The sequence below is a fragment of the Dipodomys merriami genome, unplaced genomic scaffold, assembly GCF_024711535.1.
Source record: "Dipodomys merriami isolate MVZ:Mamm:240054 unplaced genomic scaffold, mDipMer1.0.p SCAF_273, whole genome shotgun sequence".
In the NCBI taxonomy this organism is placed as follows: Eukaryota; Metazoa; Chordata; class Mammalia; order Rodentia; family Heteromyidae; genus Dipodomys; species Dipodomys merriami.
In genome coordinates this window covers 139,495-163,351 of record NW_027204193.1, presented here as the reverse complement: position 1 = coordinate 163,351, position 23,857 = coordinate 139,495, and the positions used below count along the sequence as shown (strand labels likewise).

General features: G+C 49.1%; 3 protein-coding genes and 1 non-coding gene across 10 annotated transcripts in view; 2 read left to right on the top strand and 2 right to left on the bottom strand.

Moving 5' to 3' along the window:
- LOC138837635 (mediator of RNA polymerase II transcription subunit 12-like protein) overlaps positions 1–6,246 on the top strand; it is a 213,494-nt gene extending 207,248 nt beyond the window's left edge. For 6 of the 7 annotated variants that reach the window (XM_070036566.1, XM_070036565.1, XM_070036564.1 and 3 more), the window contains 2 exons: positions 704–785; positions 2,797–6,246. In XM_070036566.1, the coding sequence (XP_069892667.1) occupies positions 704–785; positions 2,797–2,849 (135 nt within the window). In that variant the 3' untranslated portion in view covers positions 2,850–6,246. The remainder of the gene's footprint in view (positions 1–703; positions 786–2,796) is intronic. The other variant, XR_011375387.1, reaches the window with a different exon arrangement.
- A 3,781-nt stretch (positions 6,247–10,027) lies between these two features.
- LOC138837671 (uncharacterized) lies at positions 10,028–10,495 on the top strand. Its single transcript, XM_070036621.1, has one exon. The coding sequence runs from the start codon at positions 10,028–10,030 to the stop codon at positions 10,493–10,495; it is 468 nt and encodes a 155-aa protein (XP_069892722.1).
- Positions 10,496–10,677: 182 nt separating this feature from the next.
- On the bottom strand, positions 10,678–18,153 carry LOC138837670 (arylacetamide deacetylase-like 2). The gene is made up of 4 exons (XM_070036620.1): positions 18,090–18,153; positions 17,855–17,924; positions 15,893–16,064; positions 10,678–11,277 (listed from the first exon to the last, which is right to left on the bottom strand). The coding sequence occupies exons 1-4, from the start codon at positions 18,151–18,153 to the stop codon at positions 10,678–10,680; spliced, it is 906 nt and encodes a 301-aa protein (XP_069892721.1).
- Positions 18,154–18,791: 638 nt separating this feature from the next.
- On the bottom strand, positions 18,792–18,899 carry LOC138837677 (U6 spliceosomal RNA). Its single transcript, XR_011375401.1, has one exon. It is a non-coding gene; the product is annotated as a U6 spliceosomal RNA (small nuclear RNA).
- Positions 18,900–23,857: the final 4,958 nt, after the last annotated feature.

Here is a 23,857-nt window from a genome sequence, read left to right as displayed (position 1 = left end):
ACAGGCGTGAGCTGCCAGTGTCCTGCATCATTCAGAGTAATTTAAATGGGTACTGAAATCTGTAGTAGGTTTTTTGTTTTTTCTTTTCTTTTTTCTTTTTTGTTGGTTGTGGAGCTTGAACTCTGGGCCTGGGCGCTGTCCCTCAGCTCTTCAGCTCAAGGCGAGCGCTCTACCACTTGAGCCACAGCGCCACTTCCAGCTTTTTCTGAATGGTTTATTGGAGATAAGCGTCTCACGGACTTTCCTGCTGGGCTGGCTTTGAACTGTGATCCTCAGATCTCAGCCTCCTGCGTAGCTGGGATGACCAGCCATAGTAGGTTTTTCATAATTTTTTCCTTCTGTGTTGAAAGCCGTAAAGGCTGCGTGTGAAGGACAGTGTCTTACTTCTTTCATCTAGCTAGAGCTCTGGGCTGACCCAGCCTGCACCCTCTTCAGGTCAGGGCCTGCTTTTCTTCTGTGCATGTAAGCAAGGTCTACAGCAGTCGGTCAAAGTCTTTGTGCCGTTTTTGTGTCATTGTGTCTCTGAGCAGTGTGGACCTCGGCTGTCTACCAGAAGTGCACCAAGGTGTAGATGGAAACTGACTTGTCTACCTGGGCCCAGCCCCTGCTCTTGAAGTGCCGTCTGTCTGTGACGGACGCACTGCCGTCCGTCTGTCTGTGGCGGCCCTGAGGCTGACTCCTCCTCTGTCCTGTTGCCTTGCAGTTTCCCCGGCAGGGCCTGCAGCAGACCCAGCAGCAGCAGCAGACGGCCGCCCTGGTGCGCCAGCTCCAGAAGCAGCTGTCCAGTAAGTACCCCCTGGCGCGGTGCCGGCTGCCGCGCTTCGGAGACCGGCGGCGGGGGCCTGGGGCCTGGAGGGCTCCTCGGCACTGGGTCACATTTGGGGCAGTTCAAGAGTTTGATTTCAGTCCAAATACTGTTTTTCCAGTCTTTTTCTAAACTCGTTATGTTTCCTTTTGTCTAATCCTGGAATTTTTTTTCCTTTTTTTGCCAGTGTGAGGCTTGAACTCAGGGCCTGGGCGCTGTCCCTCAGGCTCTTTGTGCTCAGGGCTAGTGCTCTACCACTTGAGCTACAGCGCCACTTCCAGTTTTTGATTGGCTAATTAGAGATAAGAATCTCACGGAGACTTTTCTGCCTGAGCTGGCAGTAGTGAGTTGGCAGTAGTGAGTGGCAGTAGCTGGTTGGTAGTGAAGTTTGAACCCTGGGCCTGGGCGCTGTTACTGTGCTCTTCAGCTCAAGGCTAGTGCTCTACGGCTTGAGCCACAGCGCCACTTCCGGTTTTCTAGTGATTTATTGGAGATAAGAGTCTCATGGACTTTCCTGCCCCAGCTGGCTTTGAACTGTGATCCTCAGATCTCAGCCTCCTGAGTAGCTAGGATGACAGGCGTGAGCCACCAGCGCCTGGCCTAACCCTGGAGATATTTTTAATTCGTGGCATTCTGTAAAAGCACAGGTGTCTTGGTTTCTTGAGTCATATGAATTTGTTTTGGTTTGTTCGTCTGTTTTGCTTTGTTTTGTTTTAGGCTGCACAGCAAGAACGAAAGTGAGCCATTTTCCCTGGGTCTCAGGTCTGTGTTTCTGAGATGCAGTGGAGGGCAGTCTGTGCGGAGGGCAGCTGTCCGGGGCTCACAGCCTGCCCCTGCTGCCAGGACAGGCCGGTGTGGCCCCCACCCAGCCGGGTCCAAGCTTGACTTCCTGCCTGGCTGCTGTGTGTGTGGTCTTGCCCAACAGAGGGAAGGCTTTGCCTACACTTTTGTGTCTCTCTGCCAGTCATAATTAAGGTTTTGTTTGCATTTTTCTTTTAAAATGCTATCTTATAACTGTCATTTAATTTCATTTATATCAAGTAAATCTTTTATAGATAGATATTACAGCAATTTGCAATTAAGACTTCATTATAGTTTCATTAATTCTAGAGTTTATGTTCTTGAGAGAAAATAATCTTAAGGCAGAATTTTTTTTCAAGTATCTAGAAATTGGTGCCTATGATTTTTTTTTTGTTGGGGGGGGGGTTGGTCATGGGGCTTGAACGCAGAACCTGGGCCTTATCCCTGCGCTCTTCAGCTCAAGGCTAGCACTCTACCACTTTGAGCCACAGCTCCACTTCAGTTTTCTGGTGGTTAATTGGAGATAAGGGTCTCACAGACTTTCCTGCCCAGGCTGGCTTCAAACCGCAATCCTTAGATCTCAGTCTCCTGAATAGCCAGGATTATAGGCGTGAGCCACCAGCGCCCTGCCGCCCGTGGCTTTGTGTAATACACCTCTTTGGGGCATGTATCTGCTCTTACTTGCTGGAGGAATGCATCTTCTAGATCCACTTTTTCTGGAACCTGTGGCTTTCCATCTGTTAATTTAATTTTTGAACAGCTCTATGAGATTAGATGTTCTTACTGAAGAACTAATTTCACCAGAAGTACAAACAAATGAATTGGTTTTGCAAGAGTATTCAGCTAACAATGGAAGACAGAGCTGCGGACGGCCGTAGTGTGAGGGCAGCCATCTTGGCTGCTGGCGGCCCCTGTGTGACTCCGCCCTGTGCACAGGGCCCCCGCGGGGGCCGCCAGCAGTCCGTCCGTGTCTGGTGTCTGCTGACTTCCTGTGTGCATCCGTCTGCCCCTCTGCAGAGTGGACTCAGCACTACGTGGACCCCACTGCCAGGGTCTGCAAGGACTAGAACAGCATCTGCCCGAGGAATATCTATTCCCTGTTCCTGGGGCTGTTCCTGAGTGCGGTGGCAAGAGGAAAGCAGAATTGCACTGCGTCTATGATTTGAACTTGTCCTTGTTTTTCTCGCTAGGTAACCAGCCACAGCAGGGAGAGACTCCGTACGGACACCCTTCACACTTCTAGACCTGGAAACGAAGACGTGCTCTTCATGTGTGCCCTGGAGCGTAGAAAGGCAGAGTTAATGTATTAGTCACCCAGACAGAGGTCCTTGTGGGCTTTCATTTCTTTGATGTTTTCCGATATTTTATGCTGTATTTCGTACAGAGGCATTTAAATGAAAAAGTGAACACGTGGTTTGGTGTTGTCACATTCAACTTTAAAGCAGACTTAAAAATGTAGATTATGCAGCCTACACCAGAGTGTGATAGCAAACCTTTTGCAATTGGTGCTTTTTTTAATCTCATATTTACAGAAGGAATTATGGTTAGTTTAAATGTTTATGTATTTGTTAATGGTGAAAAAGGTATCGTTGTTTCAAAACTGGCGGACCAAACTGCTGATTGGAAAGGCATGGCAGATCGTGCAGGAAAGTGACCCATTCATTCACCTGTGGTGGTGAATTGGACAGTTATTTGAAATGTTTTATCATTTCATAAGCACTTTATAAACTTCATTCTTATTTATGTAAGACTTTGCTTCTGTTGTGGTCAAAGGTGCTGAAGCAACCTGTTGCTTAGTACTTGAACTTCTTTCAAGGCTTCCGCATGAGCCCCCCGAGGTCCCTGGGAGCCCGTCAGCAGCTGCACCCCGATTTGTGTTCAGTAGCAAGCGCCTTGCGGGAGTCTTTGGGAAGGAACAGGCCCACAGGGACCGCAGCGGAGCGTTCTGCTGGCTGGCTATCCGCTTGGGAGACGCGACTGCCTGGTTTGGGTCCTCCTGAACCGCAGTCCTACGCCGGCCTGGGATGCCACATTGCCCAGACCTGGCATCCAGAGACTCCGGTTTTCATAAAAGGTGTCGTTAATGTTTATTTTGTGAGGTAAGTATGTGCTGTTTTGAATTTAATTATCAATGTTGTCCATCTTGATTGTGCATTACATATACTGTATTTATAAGTTGGTGCAAAAAGCACAAGTAAATTATACATCAAATTTATTATAAAGAAATAGTAACTATTTTAACTTTGTTCAAGTATGTGGTAATTTGCTCCTATTAGATAATAAGAATAAGAATACAGTAAATTATTATCAGTTTGTGTAAATTTAAAAGTACTCCATATAATATTTTTTTAGATTTAGATGTATAAAATTTTGAATGTGAAACTTGCAGGGCATTTTAAAATGTGTGGGGGATATTTTCCCAAGTTCTGTGTTAATTCCTTTTCTTTGGGCCGTATAATTTTTACATGTAATATAGTTGAGCATACTGTGAGATTTGTCTATAACGAGCAAACTACATAGAACGACTTTTTTTAAATGCAGCTAGTACAGCTCCAGGCCGTGTCTGTACAGATCATCCTGTGAATTATTTATTTGCTCTCCCAGGTGGGTCACTCACGGCAGAGCCTGAGCTCAGACGCGCCTCAGCTCACTTTGCCGTGGCAGCAGCCGTGCGAACTGCTTTGTACACTGTGAAAATATCTCGCTCCAGCCACTCATTGTATGTTTACTGTGGGCTGGGAAAGACTTTGCCAAAACATTACCCACCCTTCTTTTCACTAAGTTAGCATTCTTTACCTTTCATCTGGTTGTATGTATCTGCCTGAGAGTGATAGGGCCTCCCAAGTCTGAACATTGTGCCTAGTGAGCGAGTCATGCCCCGTCCTTGCTGGCTTCTTTTCCAAGATTATGGGTAGTTAAAACACCATTTTTTCAGTTGGAACCATATATTTTTATAGTCTATATTACAAACAGCAGTTATACTGTTTTAAGAATGAGTGTTATATTTGCATAGCATTTGTATGCACCTTACATGTTTTTAAGTTAATTTATTAATCATTTTGTATATGAAATCTATGGGTAGATTTTTTCTTGTTTTAAAGTGGGAATTTGGAAGTTTAGTAAAAATGCAGAGCTTTTTTCCACTGTATATTCTAAGAAAAGCAATGTGGGGGGGGGGGCTGGGAAGGTGGCTCAGTGGTAGAGCGCTTGCCTTGCACGCCTGAGGCCCTGGGTTCCATTCCTCAGCACCATATAAGAAAAAAGAAAAAAGCCAGAAGTGGCGCTGTGGCTCAAGTGGTAGAGCGCTCGTCTTGAGCTGAAGAGCTGAGGGACAGCGCCCAGGTCCAGAGTTCAGGCCCCATGACTGACAAAAGAAAAGAAGAGAAAAGAAAAGCAATGGGAATTTTTCCTTTAGTCAATTTCCTAAGTGTTTTCTATCCTGACTGATTTTTTTTCTTTTTCTTCTTATGTTTTTTTGAGCAAATGTGTTCGTTTCTATTGAAGTGATCACCAAAAAAAACGCTCCATAATTGTCTTGAATTCCTGAGACAGATTTTGCTTAGATTGAAGTCTCATGCCGTGTTGTCCTAATTCCTCCATGGAAGCAGCTCTTTCCGTGTTCCGTTTGCCATCCCTGTAAGGGTGCAGTGCAGTGGGCACCCTGGAGCCTGCAGCCCCAGAGTGTAGAGAAAACAGCTGGTGAGAAAAACAGCCTTCCAGGGGGCGGCCACCAGCGACCCCACGGCCAGGGCTGGCACGCACACTGAGCCGTCAGAGCCTTCACAGGATTCCTGCCATTCTTACATGGAGAAAAGTGGGGTAGAAACTGGAAGATCACACACACACACACACACACGCACGCACACACACACACACACACACACTGATAGGATGCAAGTTGATGGAAATTTAAATACAGTGGTAGACTCTTCCAAACATGTTCCTGGAGAGTTGTCATTTAAATAAAAGAATGCTAAAGCAATGACTTCCTTGGAAAACTTTCCTCAGAAGCAGCTCAAATCCCGGAGTCCCGACCTAAGAGTTTAAAAGCTAAATGAGTTTCAATGTATTTTGTAAAGCTTTTTAAATTAATGTATTTGGACAACATGTAATTCCTCCCCTTTACACACTTCGTGATGTGCAAGTGTGAGGTTGCTTTTTTACATGTGGAAAATTTAGCCTGCATTTATTTTAAAATGCATTTACTGAAACATTTTGTATTTCCCATCAATGAAAAATTTTAGTGTGAACCAATGATAAGTCTAATCAGAGTCTGAGTGCTTGTTTTCTGTAGGTTCTGGCAAAATGTACATCAAATGGTAAATTTACACAGAGGCTGCAAAGTTCATCTTTCCCGTGCTTGTAACATTGATAGAAGATGGACACTAGGCAGGAAAAGGAAAGTATCTCCTCTTCACACCACATTCTAGTGCATTGGCTATTTGTTATTTCACAGTGAACCATTACTCTCTTACTAATTGTTGTTTGTTGGCAAAATAAAAGTGCCTTAAGTTAAACGTTTGTGCTGAGATCATTAAAGAAGTCCTTATCAGTTCATAATGCATTTGTCTTTTTTTGCATGTCCCTTGTAAATTTAATATTGCAATTCATGACATGCCTATGGCTGCCTTTGATTAAACTTCTCCAGAAAGTACATTCTGACTGGTGTTGACTGTTCAGTTTTACTTCACATCAGATCACTCATCAGGTAAGTTGTCGCGAGGTCACTGCCGAGTAGAATCTCTGCTGTGCGTTCGTGGGGTCCTGCCGTCCAGGCTCCCTGTGGGGGAAGCATCCGACATCCCTGTGTCCCCTCCTCCCCGGGCCGGGTGTCTCCCCCTCCTCTCCCCCCAGCCGGGCGTCTCCCCCTCCTCTCCCCAGCCAGGCGTCTCCCCCTCCTCTCCCCAGCCAGGCGTCTCCCCCTCCTCTCCCCAACCAGGCGTCTCCCCCTCCTCCCCCGGCCGGGCGTCTCCCCCTCCTCTCCCCAACCAGGCGTCTCCCCCTCCTCTCCCCAGCCAGGCGTCTCCCCCTCCTCTCCCCAGCCGGGCGTCTCCCCCTCCTCTCCCCCCAGCTGGGTGTCTCCCCCTCCTCTCCCCAGCCAGGCGTCTCCCCCTCCTCTCCCCAGCCGGGCGTCTCCCCCTCCTCTCCCCAGCCAAGCGTCTTCCCCTCCTCTCCCCCCAGCCGGGCGTCTCCCCCTCCTCTCCCCAACCAGGCGTCTCCCCCTCCTCCCCCGGCCGGGCGTCTCCCCCTCCTCTCCCCAGCCGCGCGTCTCCCCCTCCTCCCCCAGCCAGGCGTCTCCCCCTCCTCTCCCCAGCCGGGCGTCTCCCCCTCCTCTCCCCAGCCAGGCGTCTCCCCCTCCTCCCCCGGCTGGGCCGGGCATCTCCCCCTCCTCCCCCGGCCAGGCGTCTCCCCCTCCTCCCCTGGCCAGGCGTCTCCCCCTCCTCCCCCGGCCAGGCGTCTCCCCCTCCTCCCCCAGCCAGGTGTCTCCCCCTCCTCCCCCGGCCGGGCGTCTCCCCCTCCTCCCCCCAGCCAGGCGTCTCCCCCATGGCTCCTGGGGTCCCCTCCTCTCCCTGGCCGGGTGTCTCCCCCATGGCTCCTGGGGTCCCCTCCTCACCCCGGCCAGGGGCCACACTCACGGCTGCCTTCCAGCCGCTGTCCTTGTAGGTTAGTCATTAGTGGAAGATGGCCCGCAGATGGTCACAGGCTGTCGCTCTCTCCAGGCCTGTCCGTGCGGTGATGGGTGTGGTCCACCTGACCGCACCGGTGCCACCATCGCATGATTGATTTATCAGTGTTGCCAACTTTATTTCTAGCTGTACACCAGTGTTTTCCTGCATTGTTGTGAGGTTTTGTTTTTTTACACAACCCGTATTTCCATCTCCTGGCATTCGTTTCAATCAGTATTTTACATGTTCCAGAGAGTCTGTCTTTGGGCTCCTCTCCCCGGTGCCCTCCTTTGGCATGGCTGCTTGTGTGTGAATGCCACGAGTCCTGTACAGATATATTTATGTGCAGTTACATTATGTCTGTCTGTCTCTCCGCTTGGCTTACCTCACTTAACATGATTTGCTCTGGGTCCATCCATTTTCCTGCAAATGACATGGTCTTACTTTCTCGTGGAGGAGTAAACTCCTGTTGTGTGTGGAACCACAGTTTTTGAGTCAGCTCCTCTGTTGCAGGGCATCTGGGCTGCCCCCGTTCCTTGGCTGTTGGGGAGAGGCCGCAGTGAGCCCGGGTGTGCAAGTGGCTTTGTGGGGTCCTGGCTGGTGGCATTGCGCAGATGCCCAGGAGTGGCGTGGGTGGGTCGCAGGGAAGTTCTCAGCTACTGAGACTCTGTGTCCCGTTAGAAGACTGTGCATCCGGTCAAGCCCCGGCCATTCCGGTGGCGGTTACCGGCCCAGAGCCGCCCTCCGCCGTCACTTCCACGGCGGGCTTCTCGGCTGACTTCCTCGGCGTCTGCATCGCCAGCAGGCCCGTGGGGCCTCCCTGGGGCTGTGAGGGCAGTCCTGGTGGCGTGGGGGCCGCGTGCCTTCCGCGGTGGTCCAAGCTCATCTGGAGCGCCTCACAGTGGTGTTGGGTCGCAGCTGTTGGTTAATCGAGGTCTTGGCATCACCCTTGCTCCACAACTGAGCAGTTTCCTTTTTGCCTCTCACTGGGAGAGGAACTCGCGGCGGGCAGCCAGCACTGGTTTTGGTGTAGGTTTCCCCGGCGGTGGCTCCCGTGCCGGCCGGGCCCCTCTGCTCATCCCTGCAGCAGCTGCGCGGTGGTTGGGGGCCCTCTGTCGCACCTTCCCCGCGGCGCTCTGCGCCCCCCGGGGAGCCCCTTCCTCTGCGGTCCCAGCCCCGTGGAAGGACACCCGGCAGCCCCAGGTGTCACCCTGAGCCCTGCGCTGCCGCCAGCGGGTGCAGGTCCTCGTCATCCTGGCCGGCCAGCGGGGGCACCTCGTGCTGGGAAGCCAGACGCTTTGCAGTGGGCATGGATGGCACCGTTGGGGTGGGTGGAGAGGCAGCGCTGGCGTGGAGCACCCGCTCCTCTGGGCACAGCCGCCGCCAGCCTGATAAGCCCAGGCCCATCGGTCTGTGGCCACGGACGCCCATAGTGAACATCTGACTTTGGTTCTGTGTTAGCAACTTGGGCCGCGCAGATGGATGAAACTAGACAGACACATGAGGGGGCCTGCGCGTAGTATGACTGCGAACCAAGTCGTCTTTACTTTCTGCAAACATTCAAGGTTTGGAGAGTTGCACACAGGAAATAGAAGAGGACCCGGTGTTCTTGTTTTTTATCAATTGGAACTAATTTCTTGACACACAAACCCAAGCACCGTGGTCATGATGGATGTGTGAATACGAGCCAAGGGAGCTGCTGGGGCTCTGCAGGGCTGGAGAAGAGGGCGGGGCAGGCGCCCTACCCCGCCTCAGAGCCAGGGGGCAGCCCAGGCAGAGGGCCGCACGCAGGGCCGCCCCGCCCCCGGCCCTGCCCCTGCCACAGGACCACCACAGAGCCCGGCCAGCCAGCCCACCACCTCAGGACAGAGACAGCCTCGCTCCTGGGACTGAGCTGGGGTCACAGAGGACCGCCATACCTGCACGTGTTCACTGGAGCTGGAGACCTGTCCACTCCAGGACTGCGGCTACCGTGTCCTGCCTGTGCCCCTGGCAGGAGCCAGCCGGGCCTCCCTGTCCCACAGGCTCGGGACTGTCCCCCACCGTGCAGAGTCCTGTCCTCGAGAGCCGGGAACCGTGCCGTCCACATCCACAATGCCCACCAGCAGCCCTGGCCCTTGGTGACATGCTCAGCAAGAGTGGTGGACAGATAGATCCCGTCCTGGGTCCGGCCTTGGCATGGCAGCTGCCCACGCCAGAAGCCCTCAGACAGCCTGGATCCGGGAGAGCCCAACCCCATCACGCAGCCGCAGGGCGGCTGGGCCTGGCCCGCCCGCCTGCCCCTTCCATCCACAGACCCTGGGACTGTAAAGCCTGCGTCCCGGGCTCCAGCGCATCTGCCCCTGGCCCGCAGAGCCAGGGAAGGTCTCGGGACCGCACCTCCGGGAATCCCATGCCCTGCCGTTGCTGGTGCTTATACCTACAGACTGGGCACCGGTACCTTCTGGGCTCCTCGGGTCTGTGAAGGAAGACAACCGTGCCACAGAGCTCAAGCCCCAGCCGGGCGGCCCCCGTGAGACTGGGGGAAGGGTCCCTTGTGTTCTGGAACTTAGGATCTGCCACGATGACAGCCACAGAGTGCTGAGCGGGTGGTGCGGCCTGCACTCGTGGATGGCGGAAGTGGTCCTGGCCACAGCCAGAGGGGAAACATGAGCTCCTGTGAACTCTAGCGACAAGGGGCAGGAATGTGCTTGGCGGGGAGGGCGCACCTGGCACCGGGCCCCGAGTTCCACCCCGTACTGCGCCCCCTCCCCCCATGTCATGCGTGAGGGGCTTTGAAGCAGCCGCCAGCCACACACCCACCACCGCTGCCAGCCGCCAGCCGCACACCCACCACCACCATCACTGCCAGCCGCCAGCCGCACACCCACCACCACCATCACTGCCAGCCGCCAGCCACACACCCACCACCACCATCACTGCCAGCCGCCAGCCGCACACCCACCACCACCACCGCTGCCAGCCGCCAGCCACACACCCACCACCACCACCACTGCCAGCCGCCAGCCGCACACCCACCACCACCATCACTGCCAGCCGCCAGCCGCACACCCACCACCACCATCACTGCCAGCCGCCAGCCGCACACCCACCACCACCGCTGCCAGCCGCCAGCCGCACACCCACCACCACCACTGCCAGCCACACACCCACCACCGCTGCCAGATGTCACGCCCGCTTTGCCTATAACCACAGTCACACTGCAGTGCCCCACTGCTCTTGATCAATGGCAGCAATGTTTCCTTGGAATAATAAAATGCCTTCATTTCCCGTGACTGGGAAAATGAACGATACGCAGTAACCCTTATTTTGATTTTAACTATATTTATTATGAATTCATTCTGTCCATCAAACTTGGTGTGTATTACATTTCTAAGCAAGTGATCATCTAGATAGATGTCTCATTTATAGATTTTCCTCTAACCAACTTATATACTTATCTTTGACTCTGTGGCCCAAGTTTAGATGAAATGGTGAGTTTATGAATGCTAGAGCGCCATGGAACCCGTTTTCTACGTGGTCATGAGTAACGTTCACTCCAGCATTTTGCAGTCGGGTGACATAAATAAGTCCATCATCTCTTAGGACATCGTGCTCACAGGTGAGCACATAGGTTAGGGGCAAGGTCTGTAGCTCAGAGTCATTAGCTATCAAAGGTGACATGTGTGCTACCGAATTGAGATAAGAAGCATTAAAAATTCCAGTAATGGGTTCAGTATACACATGGCTCTTTTTATACTTCTCAGGAAGGAAGGTACTCCAGTTAACAAACTTCAGCAGATGTTTGTGCTCTTGAGGCACATGCTGGTTTTTCCACATCGCTTGGGGCAGGGCTTGGTCTTTAGTTACATAGAGACACCCTAACTTAATGAGCATCTTTCTTGGCAGGATGGGGCCATATTCATTCTCCATGTGTGATGGCATGAGGGTGTCGAACAGTTGCAGCCCAGGGTAGATTAAGGCCTGTGCCTTAATTTTATCTTTGAATTCCGGATCATTCTTTAGCTGAAAAACATAATGAAATTAGGCTTCAATCGTCTGAGGTCAGTAGTTTATAAAATTTCTAAATCACTAGTAATTACTCTCACAACTTACAGACAAAGCAATGTGAACAATCATGCATGCACACGTACACGTATGGCCACCAAGCAAATACAAGTGTGCCATTCCTAGGAAAGGCTGTCTGAGACCATCTTGGTGTGAGCCAGCCTAGACAAGAGCAGCAAGAACAGGGTCAGGTTGGTGAGCGGCTGTGCAGCAGGGTGTGAGGGGCGGGAGCAGGGGCGGGTTGGTGAGCGGCTGTGCGGCGGGGTGTGAGGGACGGGAACACAGTCAGGTTGGTGAGCGGCTGTGCGGCAGGGTGTGAGGGGCGGGAGCAGGGGCGGGTTGGTGAGCGGCTGTGCGGTGGGGTGTGAGGGAAGGTGGTCGGCGACCCCGGGGAGTCGGAAGAGCAGGAAAAGCGCAGTATTTGTCATCTTCCTTATTACATATATCAGATATAACACTTGCCTTTTTTCTTCTAGTCTTACACAACAGAAAGAACCTAGATTGGCCTCCCCAAAGAAAGCCAGGTCCTGCCACAAACACAGAGCAGATGGCCGCACCACCAACGCTTCAGGACTGCCCTACCGAGGTAGGCGGTGCAGAAACACACAAGAACTAGTTGACATTAAATTCACATCACAAGGGAGAATGTCCAAGCACCTGCAGAACACATAGTCTGTGTGCACTAGGACCCATAAGTTCAAAAGGAAAATAAAGAAGCAATGTCCTATTTATGTTCCAGGATCTTAATCCTTCCTCGGTGCCCTTTGATTGATAATTACCGAAATGAAATGGACCATCTTAACAGTTCAGGGAAGAAATCATGGCCACAGACACAAAACTGAGTTAGGAGCAGAAAGGGTCCTTAAAGACGACTTAGAAATTTCTGCTGGTTCTTGAGGCAGGAGAGCTCATACTTTCAATGATTTATTTCCAAGCTACGTTGGAATAAAGAAAAATGAAGTGAGATTCACAGTTTGTGAATGAAACGAATACTAGTTTTCCCAATAGGAGTTGTTACATGCCACAAGCCTTACGCCCGAAGCTGGAGGGATGCCAGGCTTTAGAGAAAGGGGCCAAGTGGAGGCCGCCCAGCGCACAGACGTCACTGACGGTCGGGTGCCCCGCGCCCCTCTTTCCGATGCCCCCTCGGCTGAATGTGAAGATGTGTCCTCGGGGCACCCCTGTAAGCACCCCTTTATTGTAAAGCCTCAAATGGTGCTTCCTGGTGATCACACAGCAAATCCCTAAGAAGTGCTCTGATGTCCAGTATGTCCACTTGATACTGGTCCTGCTTCACTTCAAAAGATGAATGGCGAGAGCCTGCGCTGTGTGCATTAACCTAGGACAGTGGCAGCCGTAGGCACTGGAAGTATAGGGCCACTGGCAGGGCCTCAGGCGCGGAGAGCTGTGGGCAGACTCCTGGCATGTCGGAACCTGGGAGTGTGTCTGTGCTGAGTGGACAGGCCGCCATGTTGCAGGATTACACTCTTACACACACACACTAGCCTTGGTGGAGCAGCCTTAGAAGAACAAGTGCCTGGGGTTAACCTCGGTTAAACTCGCCAGGCCGGTGCTCCTCCTCGGTGCCAGCCCGGCCCCTTTGTCCTCGTGGTGGTGGTGGTGGTTTTGCTTTTCAGATAGAGTCCTGTGCTTTGGCCTTGGGTCTTAGTCTCCCTGACTCCACCTCTTGACTGCTTGGGATTATAGGTGTGCTGCCACACCCAGCTTAAGATTTTCTCAGTGTAAAACCAAAAATCAGAAAAACCCCAACCCCATAGAGAGTGCAGGCAGACTCCTCAGACACACTGTAAACGAAGGTTGACACCCTTATCAATGACAACAACAACAAGCATTCTGGGAAATAACTTAGCAAATACTGCAGAAGAAGAAACAAGTTCACTTATACTTTATATACTATCAGAAGATTCTCTTAGTGGTAGGAAGGATAGGAACACTGATATTTCAGTGGAAAGAAGAATGTCCCTTATCAGTGCAAAAACACAGAGCCAGGGTACATTCCTGTATGTGCAGTCTAGCTCTATGACACATGTACCTGCCTGCGTGTGTGCAGGGTGTGCGTCTGTGACACTAGCACCTGCCTGCCTGTGTGTGCAGGGTGTGCGTCTGTGACACTAGCACCTGCCTGTGTGTGTGTAGGGTGTGCGTCTGTGACACTAGCACCTGCCTGTGTGTGTGCAGGGTGTGCGTCTGTGACACTAGCACCTGCCTGTGTGTGTGCAGGGTCTGCGTCTGTGACACTAGCACCTGCCTGTGTGTGTGTAGGGTCTGCGTCTGTGACACTAGCACCTGCCTGCCTGTGTGTGCAGGGTGTGCGTCTGTGACACTAGCACCTGCCTGTGTGTGCAGGGTGTGCGTCTGTGACACTAGCACCTGCCTGCCTGTGTGTGCAGGGTGTGCGTCTGTGACACTAGCACCTGCCTGTGTGTGCAGGGTGTGCGTCTGTGACACTAGCACCTGCTTGTGTGTGTGTAGGGTGTGCGTCTGTGACACTAGCGCCTGCCTGCCTGTGTGTGCAGGGTGTGCGTCTGTGACACTAGCACCTGCCTGCGTGTGTGTGTGCAGGGTGTGCGTCTGTGACACTAGCACCTGCCTGTGTGTGTGCAGGGTGTGCGTCTGTGACACTAGCACCTGCCTGTGTGTGTGCAGGGTGTGCGTCTGTGACACTAGCACCTGCCTGTGTGTGCAGGGTGTGTGTCTGTGACACTAGCACCTGCCTGCCTGTGTGTGCAGGGTGTGCGTCTGTGACACTAGCACCTGCCTGTGTGTGCAGGGTGTGCGTCTGTGACACTAGCACCTGCCTGCCTGTGTGTGCAGGGTGTGCATCTGTGACACTAGCACCTGCCTGCCTGTGTGTGCAGGGTGTGCGTCTGTGACACTAGCGCCTGCCTGTGTGTGCAGGGTGTGCGTCTGACACTAGCACCTGCCTGTGTGTGCAGGGTGTGCGTCTGTGACACTAGCACCTGCCTGCCTGTGTGTGCAGGGTGTGCGTCTGTGACACTAGCACCTGCCTGTGTGTGCAGGGTGTGCGTCTGTGACACTAGCACCTGCCTGTGTGTGCAGGGTGTACGTCTGTGACACTACCACCTGCCTGTGTGTGCAGGGTGTGCATCTGTGACACTAGCGTCTGCCTGTGTGTGTGCAGGGTGTGCGTCTGTGACACTAGCGCCTGCCTGTGTGTGCAGGGTGTGCGTCTGTGACACTAGCACCTGCCTGCCTGTGTGTGCAGGGTGTGCGTCTGTGACACTAGCACCTGCCTGTGTGTGTGCAGGGTGTGCGTCTGTGACACTAGCACCTGCCTGCGTGTGTGTGTGCAGGGTGTGCGTCTGTGACACTAGCACCTGCCTGTGTGTGTGCAGGGTGTGCGTCTGTGACACTAGCACCTGCCTGTGTGTGTGTGTAGGGTGTGCGTCTGTGACACTAGCACCTGCCTGCCTGTGTGTGCAGGGTGTGCATCTGTGACACTAGCACCTGCCTGCCTGTGTGTGCAGGGTGTGTGTCTGTGACACTAGCACCTGCCTGTGTGTGCAGGGTGTGCGTCTGTGACACTAGCACCTGCCTGTGTGTGCAGGGTGTGCGTCTGTGACACTAGCACCTGCCTGTGTGTGTGCAGGGTGTGCGTCTGTGACACTAGCACCTGCCTGCCTGTGTGTGTGTAGGGTGTGCGTCTGTGACACTAGCACCTGCCTGTGTGTGTGCAGGGTGTGTGTCTGTGACACTAGCGCCTGCCTGTGTGTGTGCAGGGTGTCTGTGACACTAGCGCCTGCCTGTGTGTGTGCAGGGTGTCTGTGACACTAGCGTCTGCCTGTGTGTGTGCAAGGTGTGTGTCTGTGACACTAGGTGCCTCCCTGTGTGTGTACAGGGTGTGTGTCTGTGACACTAGCGCCTGCCTGTGTGTGTGCAAGGTGTGCGTCTGTGACACTAGCACCTGCCTGTGTGTGTGCAGAGTGTGCGTCTGTGACACTAGTGTCTGCCTGTGTGTGCTGGTCTCCTGGCAGGACACCACCACCACCACCATCATAATGATGATTATTTGCTACTCATGGAAGTAAAGCAAACATCAACATTTTAGGGTCCAAGCAAATTTGAAAAGCCCATTTGTCATCCCCGCGTCCTGCGGCCTGAGCGGTCCTGTCCTGGGGCAGGAAGGCTGAGTATGGAGGCAGTGGCCAGGATTTCTCTTCACTCTAACTCGTGAAACAGTTATGTAACAAATCTCCTATCAATCTTTGTTAATAAATTAAAAATTGTGCGGCTTCTTTGGAAGTTTCCTAACAAAGTCTTTGTCTCAGGGCCTCAGTTTGTTCTCTATAGTATTTGCTCATTTATTTTCCTTAATGTTTGTCTTTGTATTTTTTTCTTAGAATTATTATAGTACATAAGAGTTTTATTCAACTTTATAACACCAAAGCCACTTTTAAATGTGAAGTGACACAGACAGGACCTGCTTGCTTTCCATTTCATGTTAAAGTAAGATACTTAACATAAAAATAGAGACTGAAATAAAACAGAGTGCATGCACACACACGGGTCACACGGACGGCTGAGCACCTACCGCTTGAACCACTTGGGCTGCGAGCAAACCGCCTGAGCTGTCTCCAGAGATGCAGACGCGGGCGGAATCCACGCCATACTGCCTAAGGATTTCATCCTGCAGAAAAAACTTGACTGCGGAAATACAGTCTTCAAGAGGAACTGGGAAATGATACTGCGGAGCTAGTCTGTAGCTTTAGAGGAACAAAAAACCAACAAAGCATTTATAATTAAATACATGTTAATTTAACCAACAGACACATTGATCAAAATTGGCCCATCTTGGAGTCGTGACGTTCACCAGCTAAGCCTGTGCTTACTAGTACTTTCTGGGTTTTTTTTTTTTTAAATCAGTAAAAAAAAAATCAAAATACTTCCTGGTATAAAGGATTTCAGGTATTCTATGGAAATGAGAACAAGGGTTTATTTTAGGAGAGATGAGTGAGGAAATGTTTTCTCTTCATCTCCATAAAAATAAATTCTTATGGAAGAGCAAAGCAGACTCACTACTGTGTTTATTACAGTCTCAGTGTCGGTATTCATAAACTTCCAGAACTGTTGATGGAAATACACTAGAAAATTTAAAAGCAGAAAATCTGACAGCAGATGATTTGTAGTTAGGTCTTTATAAGGTTATATGTCCCATTTCATATCAGAAACACTGTGAAAATTTCATTTAAAACAAGAACTGACCTACGAATATATAAGCATCATGATGCAAGACATTTTGTTTAACCATTGTGAATTTGTACATGTTACTACAGAATCTTCTAGTGAATCTGTGTGTATATTTTCTGTGATAGGAGCACACCTCTTCAGTTTAAAATTTTTTATAGTAGTGATCTTAATACTCATAAGAAATAGTGAATTATATCAACTGCAATCTTGTTAAAGTATCTAAAATACAGTATAATCTAAAATGCCAAAAATACAACCATTGCTTGAAATATTCTTTCAAGTAAAAAACAAGCCTGGCACTGGTGGCTTATTCCTGTAATCCTAGCTACTCAGGAGGCTGAGATCTGAGGTTCATGGTTCAAAGCCAGCCCAGGCAAGGAAAGTCTGTGAGACTCTTATGTCCAATTGATCACCAGAAAACCAGAAGTGGCTCTGTGGCTCAAGTGGTAGAGCGCTCGCCCTGAGCTGAAGAGCTGAGGGACAGTGTCCAGGCCCTAAGTTCAAGGCCCATGACCGATAAAAAAAAAAATCCTAAGTAAGTGATAGACTTTTTAAGCCTGTCCAACATATTTAATAATTTAAAAAGTTTATTAAAAATGATTAGGTGACATTATATAATTAAACTGCAGAAGAAAAGGAAATCAATATGAAATGTCTTTTTCTTTTGTGGTTGGTAGAAAGCAGTGATTGTAATATGACAGCACTGACTTCCCCTTATTGTCCATTTGACCCCCTTGGACTCTGTCTTAGCAAAGAAATTCTTCATTCAGGCAACATTTTCATTTAGGAACATTTCATTTAGGAAACAGCCTAAAGTCTCTGAAGTATGTTCTGGAGTATGGAATTTGCAAGACAGGAGGAAAACTTTTCCTCAGGATCAAGCATTCTACAGACTACACCTGAATAGGCTACAAAGTAACAAGCATTTAATTGACTGTGAAATGTTCTTTGAAACTTGGTTAAATGTTAGGAGACACTAAGCTGTTGTTTGAGAAGGACTTGAAATGCTCTAATCATCAGATCCAACACAGGTTACTTAACATTACTCCAAGCAATAGAAGGCTCCTTGTGTAGATTCCCGTCTCAACACAGTATAAGTGTGCAACAGGGGCACGCTCTTCCCGCGTGTGCTGCCCAGGGGCCAGGCCAGGCCTGCCGTCTGCGGTTTGGCCCACGCCGTGCTGCACGCAGGGGTCTCGGAGGGGCCTGGGCGCTGCCTGCCCCCAGCCCCCAGCCCCCAGCCCCGCCCTCCCCCAGGCTTGGGAAATCAAGCTCTGCCCCGCTCGAGGAGCAATCGCTAGCTTACTCGACTCCCACCACCACAGCGTCCAGTCTGTTTGCCACCATTCTGTTCAGGAAGTTGTAGGCTTCCAGCTCTGCAATGAGACAAACATAAAGAAGGACCCCGCAAGTAAAGAGCACTGGAAAATCACCTGAGCTTGTGACGTGTCACTGGCATCCCTGCTGGGTCCCTCTCTCTCCACTTGGAGGAACATCCTGTCCGAGTGACAAATTTTCCTAGTTCTAAGTCAAATGGGAACCAGAGTCCTCCTTGGCCACCCTTGCGCTGCGTCCCGGGGCGGGAGGCCGGGATGGCCTGGCCATGTGTCGGCCCTGGGAAGGCCTGTGGCAGCCAGCCCTGCCAGAGGCTCTTCTGGAAGAGTCCGCAGCTCAAGGGCCCGCTGCCAGTGCTAAGGACATCTGCAGAGCTCAGGGAGCAACTGGCGTGTCATTTGGATCCCAGATCTCTGAGTATCTGTAGAACCTTGACTACAACAGAAGTGTTCATTTCCATGGTGTCTCATCACATTGTCTGATACAATAAGCCAGAAACTGAGACTCGGGTTGAAGGTGGTATTGCAGACAGCACTGTCAGTTTTTGTACATTCAGAGGTTGGACCCTATTTTATTTTTCCCAACACTGTTAGTATTGTCTTTTCAAGGAAATGATGTTAATTTCTCTATTACCAAATATACTTCTTAGTGTCACTGAACAAAGTAAGCTATCCTCTCTCTGAGATGTCAGAAATCTGCATGAACATTCACATTCTTGTGGTGGTTGTTGTTGAACTCTGGGCCTGGGCGCTGTCCCTCAGCTCTTCAGCTCAAGGCTAGCGCTCTACCACTTGAACCACAGCGCCACTTCCAGCTTTCTCTGCTTGTGTGGTGCTGAGGAATTGAACACAGGGCCTCATGCATGCAATGTATAAAAATACATTCAGGTTGTTGTTATTGTTGTTTTTTTAAATCTGGAGCTCTTCGTGAATTTGCACGTCACCCCTGTGTGGGGGCCATGTGAATCATCTCTGAATCGTCCCAGTTTTAGTTTATGTGCTGCCAGTGGCTCACACCTATAATCCCAGCTACTCAGGAGGCTGAGGGTTGTGGTTTGAAGCCAGCCCAGGCAGGGGATCAGTGAGACTCATCTCCAATAAACTACCCTGAAGAAGCCAGAAGTGGCGCTGTGGCTCAAGTGGTAGAGTATTAGCAGCTCAGGGACAGCACCCAGGCTCTGAGTTCGAGTCCCAGCACAGCAGAAACCCACAAAACCCCATATGGTTTATTTTAATTTGAGGGGACTTGAAGTCGGGTTCTTTGTTATTTTTAAACATAAGCTTCATGTTAGCTTTTTGTACTTCCAAGACGATGTTATCAATACATTTGTTTAATAAAATCTCATCTATTATTTTAACTATGAGGACATTTGGGTAAGTTGTGATTGATACCATCAACTGAGATGCAGAGACTACTCACAAATAGATACTGTGTCAGCAAATGTCCTCTCAGTGACATGCATTACATATGTAGGTCATGCATTTGACTCGATGCATGCATATCCACAAGGTGCACTTACTGCAGCTTCCCAGGACAAACGCACCCCCGTGAAGGAAAACGACCGCAGGCCTCTGGCGTTCCGCGGCCCCCGTGGGCACGTACAGGCGCACAGGGACGCCACCAAAGTCCGTGTCCAACACTGTCAGGTTCCCGTCGGACTCCGGCCTTGTCAGGAGCACGCTCGATATTGTCAGGTAGAACTCTTCGTATGTTATGATACCCGTGTTTTCAAGTAACATTGCCTGGCGACACAAAGCAAAATTTAAAACACTGAAGATTTTCATTAACACCAAATGCACAAAACGTCACAATTTAAAGGGAAGACTAGTGATGTTAAGCATCACTGCCCTACAAGACTGTGAAATGTTTAATCAATCTCAATAATAAGTTATCAAAAATAAAGGGAAGACTAAATAATACGACAGTATGGTCTTTTGAATACCCTAACATGTATTCTTACTGACTCACAGATACTGCAAGTGTGCGGTGTCCCGAATAAGAGTAACCTCATTTAAAGTTACCAATTTCCCGATACTGTATCTTAGGTGAGTCTAATTGCTTCGTAATTGTAAAGTTTTGTCAGAAAAAATATATTTATTTGATAAATATATATTTTCGTTGTATTCATCTTTCTAACACTTTCATTTTATTTTAATTTACTGGTCATTCAATTTAATAGAATATTTTTTGTGCTGCTCCTGGGGCTTGTGCTCAGAGTCCGGGCACTGTCCCTGAGCTTTTGTGCTCAAGGCTAGTATTCCACCACTTGAGCCACAACTCCACTTCTAGTTTTTTGGTGATTAATTGGAGCTAAGAGTCTCACAGAAATCTGGGCACCAGTGGCTCATGCTTGTAATCCTAGCTGCTCAGTAGGCTGAGCTCCAAGGATTACGGTTCAAAGCCAGCCTAGGTAGGAAAGTCCATGAGACTAATCTCCAATTAACCACCAGAAAACTGGATATGGTGTTGTGGCTCAAGTGAACTGAAGAGCTGAGGGACAGCGCCCAGGCCCAGAGTTCAAACTCCATGACCAATCCCCCCCCCCAAAAAAAAAAACCCCAAAAGTTCTTGGAATGAACTGGACTTTGAACTTAAAAAGTGATAGCTGAAAGGAACAGTATGTGGGAACTGGTGTGTGCTGTTGACCTTGTATAATCCCAAAGCAACTGTTCTGCTACTTAAAGATACTAAGTTTCAACTTAAAGCACACACAGAAATACATGCACAAGCATAAAACGTATACTCAAGGGGATCACCACATCCAAGTCACAAAATAAACGTATGTTTGGAATTTGGAACTAGGAGGAGTCTGAAACATAATCTAAAAGTCAGGTGTAGGTATCTGTTGTCTTTGTGAGCTAAATTCGCAAGAACACCTCTGTGTGTGATGGCCATGTCTCGTTCACTTCAGGATCACCTCGCCACCTCATCCTTAGCTGAACTCTTTGATAGGCCAGCTGGCCAAGGGAACAAGTCATCAGGTAAGAAACGAGAAGTAGGCTTAGTTTACTCTTCTTGGAAATTAGATCTGGTCAAAAGTCAAAAGCAAGTAGAATAGAGATGAATTCTCAGTGCAATCACATTCTTCAGTGTACAATTTTTAAATTATTTATGCTTATCCTCAATATTCTTGAATGTCTTTAAGAGAGATGAATTTATTTTTTCATACAAATATTATTATGAGTTATAATATTCTAATTAATGTTTCTCAAAATCTTGAAGAATATGAGGATGGATATGTTTATTATTAAATCTTATTTGCAATGGAATTGTTAAAATATAGGTTCGAGTAGCTTAGTCCTAGCCAAGAAGGAATGAACTCAAAATCATTAACCACAACTACAAATTATGTACACAATACAAAAGAGATACTACTCTGAGAAGTGAACAGAAGTGTGTTTAGGAAGAAATCCAAAGCTTGAATAAAGAGTCCAACAAGAGGGTGAATTACACACTTATTTCTTTTGTCTTCTGGTTTTGATCTGGGCTCAGAGTGAGCCTAAGTATTATAGAAGGGAGATTTAAGCAACTATTCTGAGAGAGACTTTCTACTTGTGGGTCTAGACATAGCTGAGGCATTTCCTGTGCATCGGAATGCTTATGGGAAAGAAGACTTCCCCACTCCCATTTCCTCTGTCTTTTGTGTTCATTTCCCATCATACTCGAAGGGAGGTTCTCTTTGGAGGGAGGTCAGTTGTGGGCCTTGAACTCTGGGCCTGAGCACTGTCCTGAGCTCAGCTCAAGGCTAGCGCTCTACCACTTGGAGTCACAGCGCCACTTCTGGTTTTCTGGTGATTGGTTGGAGAAGAGTCTCAGGGACTTTCCTGCCCTGGCTGGCTTTGAACCACAATCCTCAGATCTCAGACTCCTGAGTAGCTGGGATGCCGGGCCTGAGCCACTGTGCCCAGTCCCAGTTCCCAGTGTTCACTGGAGTGGAGGGGAGAGAGAAGGAGAGGGGGAGGGAGGGAGGAGAGACTAGCAAGGAAAGCCATGTGAAATACTTGGAAGTGTTCCCGATTAGTGGAGATGCTTCCAGCCCCAAAGACTGAGAGTTTCTCATTAGAAAATGCAGTTTTGTCCCTGGCATTAGTGGCTCACACCTGTGACCCTGCTCTGGAGGCTGAGGTCTGAGGTTCATGGTTCAAAGTCAGTCTGAGCAGATGTATCTGGGAGATTCTTCTATTTAGCCAGCAAAAGGTCAGAAGTGGAAGTGTGGCTCAACTGGTGGAGCGCCTGCCAGGCAAAAAGCCAAGTAACTGTGTGAGGTCCTGAGTTCAAACCCCAGTACTGGTACAAAAGAGAAAAAAGAATGAAAGTAAGAATACCAAGAGGCAGCTGAGTACATGCTGACGGGGGAAATCAACAACATAGGATTTGAAGCACCAGGAGAATTTCTGAGACCTGTTCAGAGAGCATCAGAATGTCGTCACTGCCTTCACCTTTACCAAAACTCTATTTCCCTAGTGAGCACATAGGGTTCTCAGGAGGGCTACCCAGATGGCGCACAGCACATGAACTGCGGAAGCAGACAGGAGAAGCTGGTAACCATAAAGACACATATTAGCCGGGCGCTGGTGGCTCACACCTGTCATCCTAGCTACTCAGGAGGCTGAGATCTGAGGATCACAATTCAAAGCCAGCTCAGGCAGGAAAGTCCGTGAGACTCTTATCTACAATGAACCACTCAGAAGACTAGCCTTGAGCTGAATTGCTGAGGGACACGCCCAGGCCCAGAGTTCAAGCCCCACGACCGACCAAAAAAAAAAAGAAAGAAATGTATTAAAGTCATCCAAAAACCTGGAAAAGTCATTCCTATAGTTGAAAGTTAATTTTATTTTTATACAGTTGTATCACTGGTAGTGATTTATAATGAAATGAACACCATCCTCTGTAAGGGAATTAATTACTAATAAATATAACTGTTAAATGTATCTGACATGCAGAAAGTCCTCTGGTCTGCAGTAACTCAAAGAATGAGAATAGTTTTTGAGTAAATAAAGCTTGAGAACTACTTAAAAAGTTAAAAGTAGTAAATATACATCAGAATGCAAAAACAAAATTGACAAACTCATTTAAGTTTTAAGAGAATGCATGAAAATACATTACATGCATAACATTTCAACAAATTTCCCTTTTGGGGCAATACCATTTTCTTTATTCACAATATGTGGTCATTCTCTTTAGACACAGACACAAAGTCTGAAAAAGAGTTATGTTCTTCCTTGGTTTGTATATATTCAAATAAGCATATTCATGGCTGGTAAAATTAATCATAATATTATTTGGTAGATTTATTCTAAAAGAAAAGTCTTTCCTCTTTCAAAACACTAACTGAAAGAAAGTCAATGAATACTTATAGCAAGTCACTCTTATGTTTTAGGGAAATATTACCGTTAGTGATATCATTTTCATTGAAGCATCCAAAAGTTGTACTTTCCAAGGTTCTTCAATGCCTTCTGGTATGGGTATATAAACATAGTAAGCAAGGAAAACACAAAACAGTCCGAAGTACAGAGTTTTGTGTCCCATGATACTCTCTTCCCAGGTTCTCTGTGATAATAATTTAATGTCACCTCATATATACTAAATGCTAAGCAATAGGACAAAGGTAGGTGGTTAACTTTCTCAAGTAATGTGGGCACTGTAGCAACACTGACTTAACAGTTCAAGATTAACTGAGTGTGGTAACTGATGATGCAATCGCCCGTCTTTCTGAACGTGAATTTGCAGTACAGCCTGTCAAGGGTCAGTATCAAACAACTTGAGATGTCGGCCGCTAGCATTTCTTCACTCAGCCTGAGGCTACAGCAGGACATACAAAGAACCATGAAGTATGGTCTTTTGCAGAGATTGGTGACAAGAGATCCGAAGCAAATCCTGCTGTGTGACCATCATTAAGAACCACCTGTGGCACCGATGTGGGCGGGAGGCTCTGGGATGAGCCGGGCCTGGCTGCCGTCCTCAGCCTTTTCAC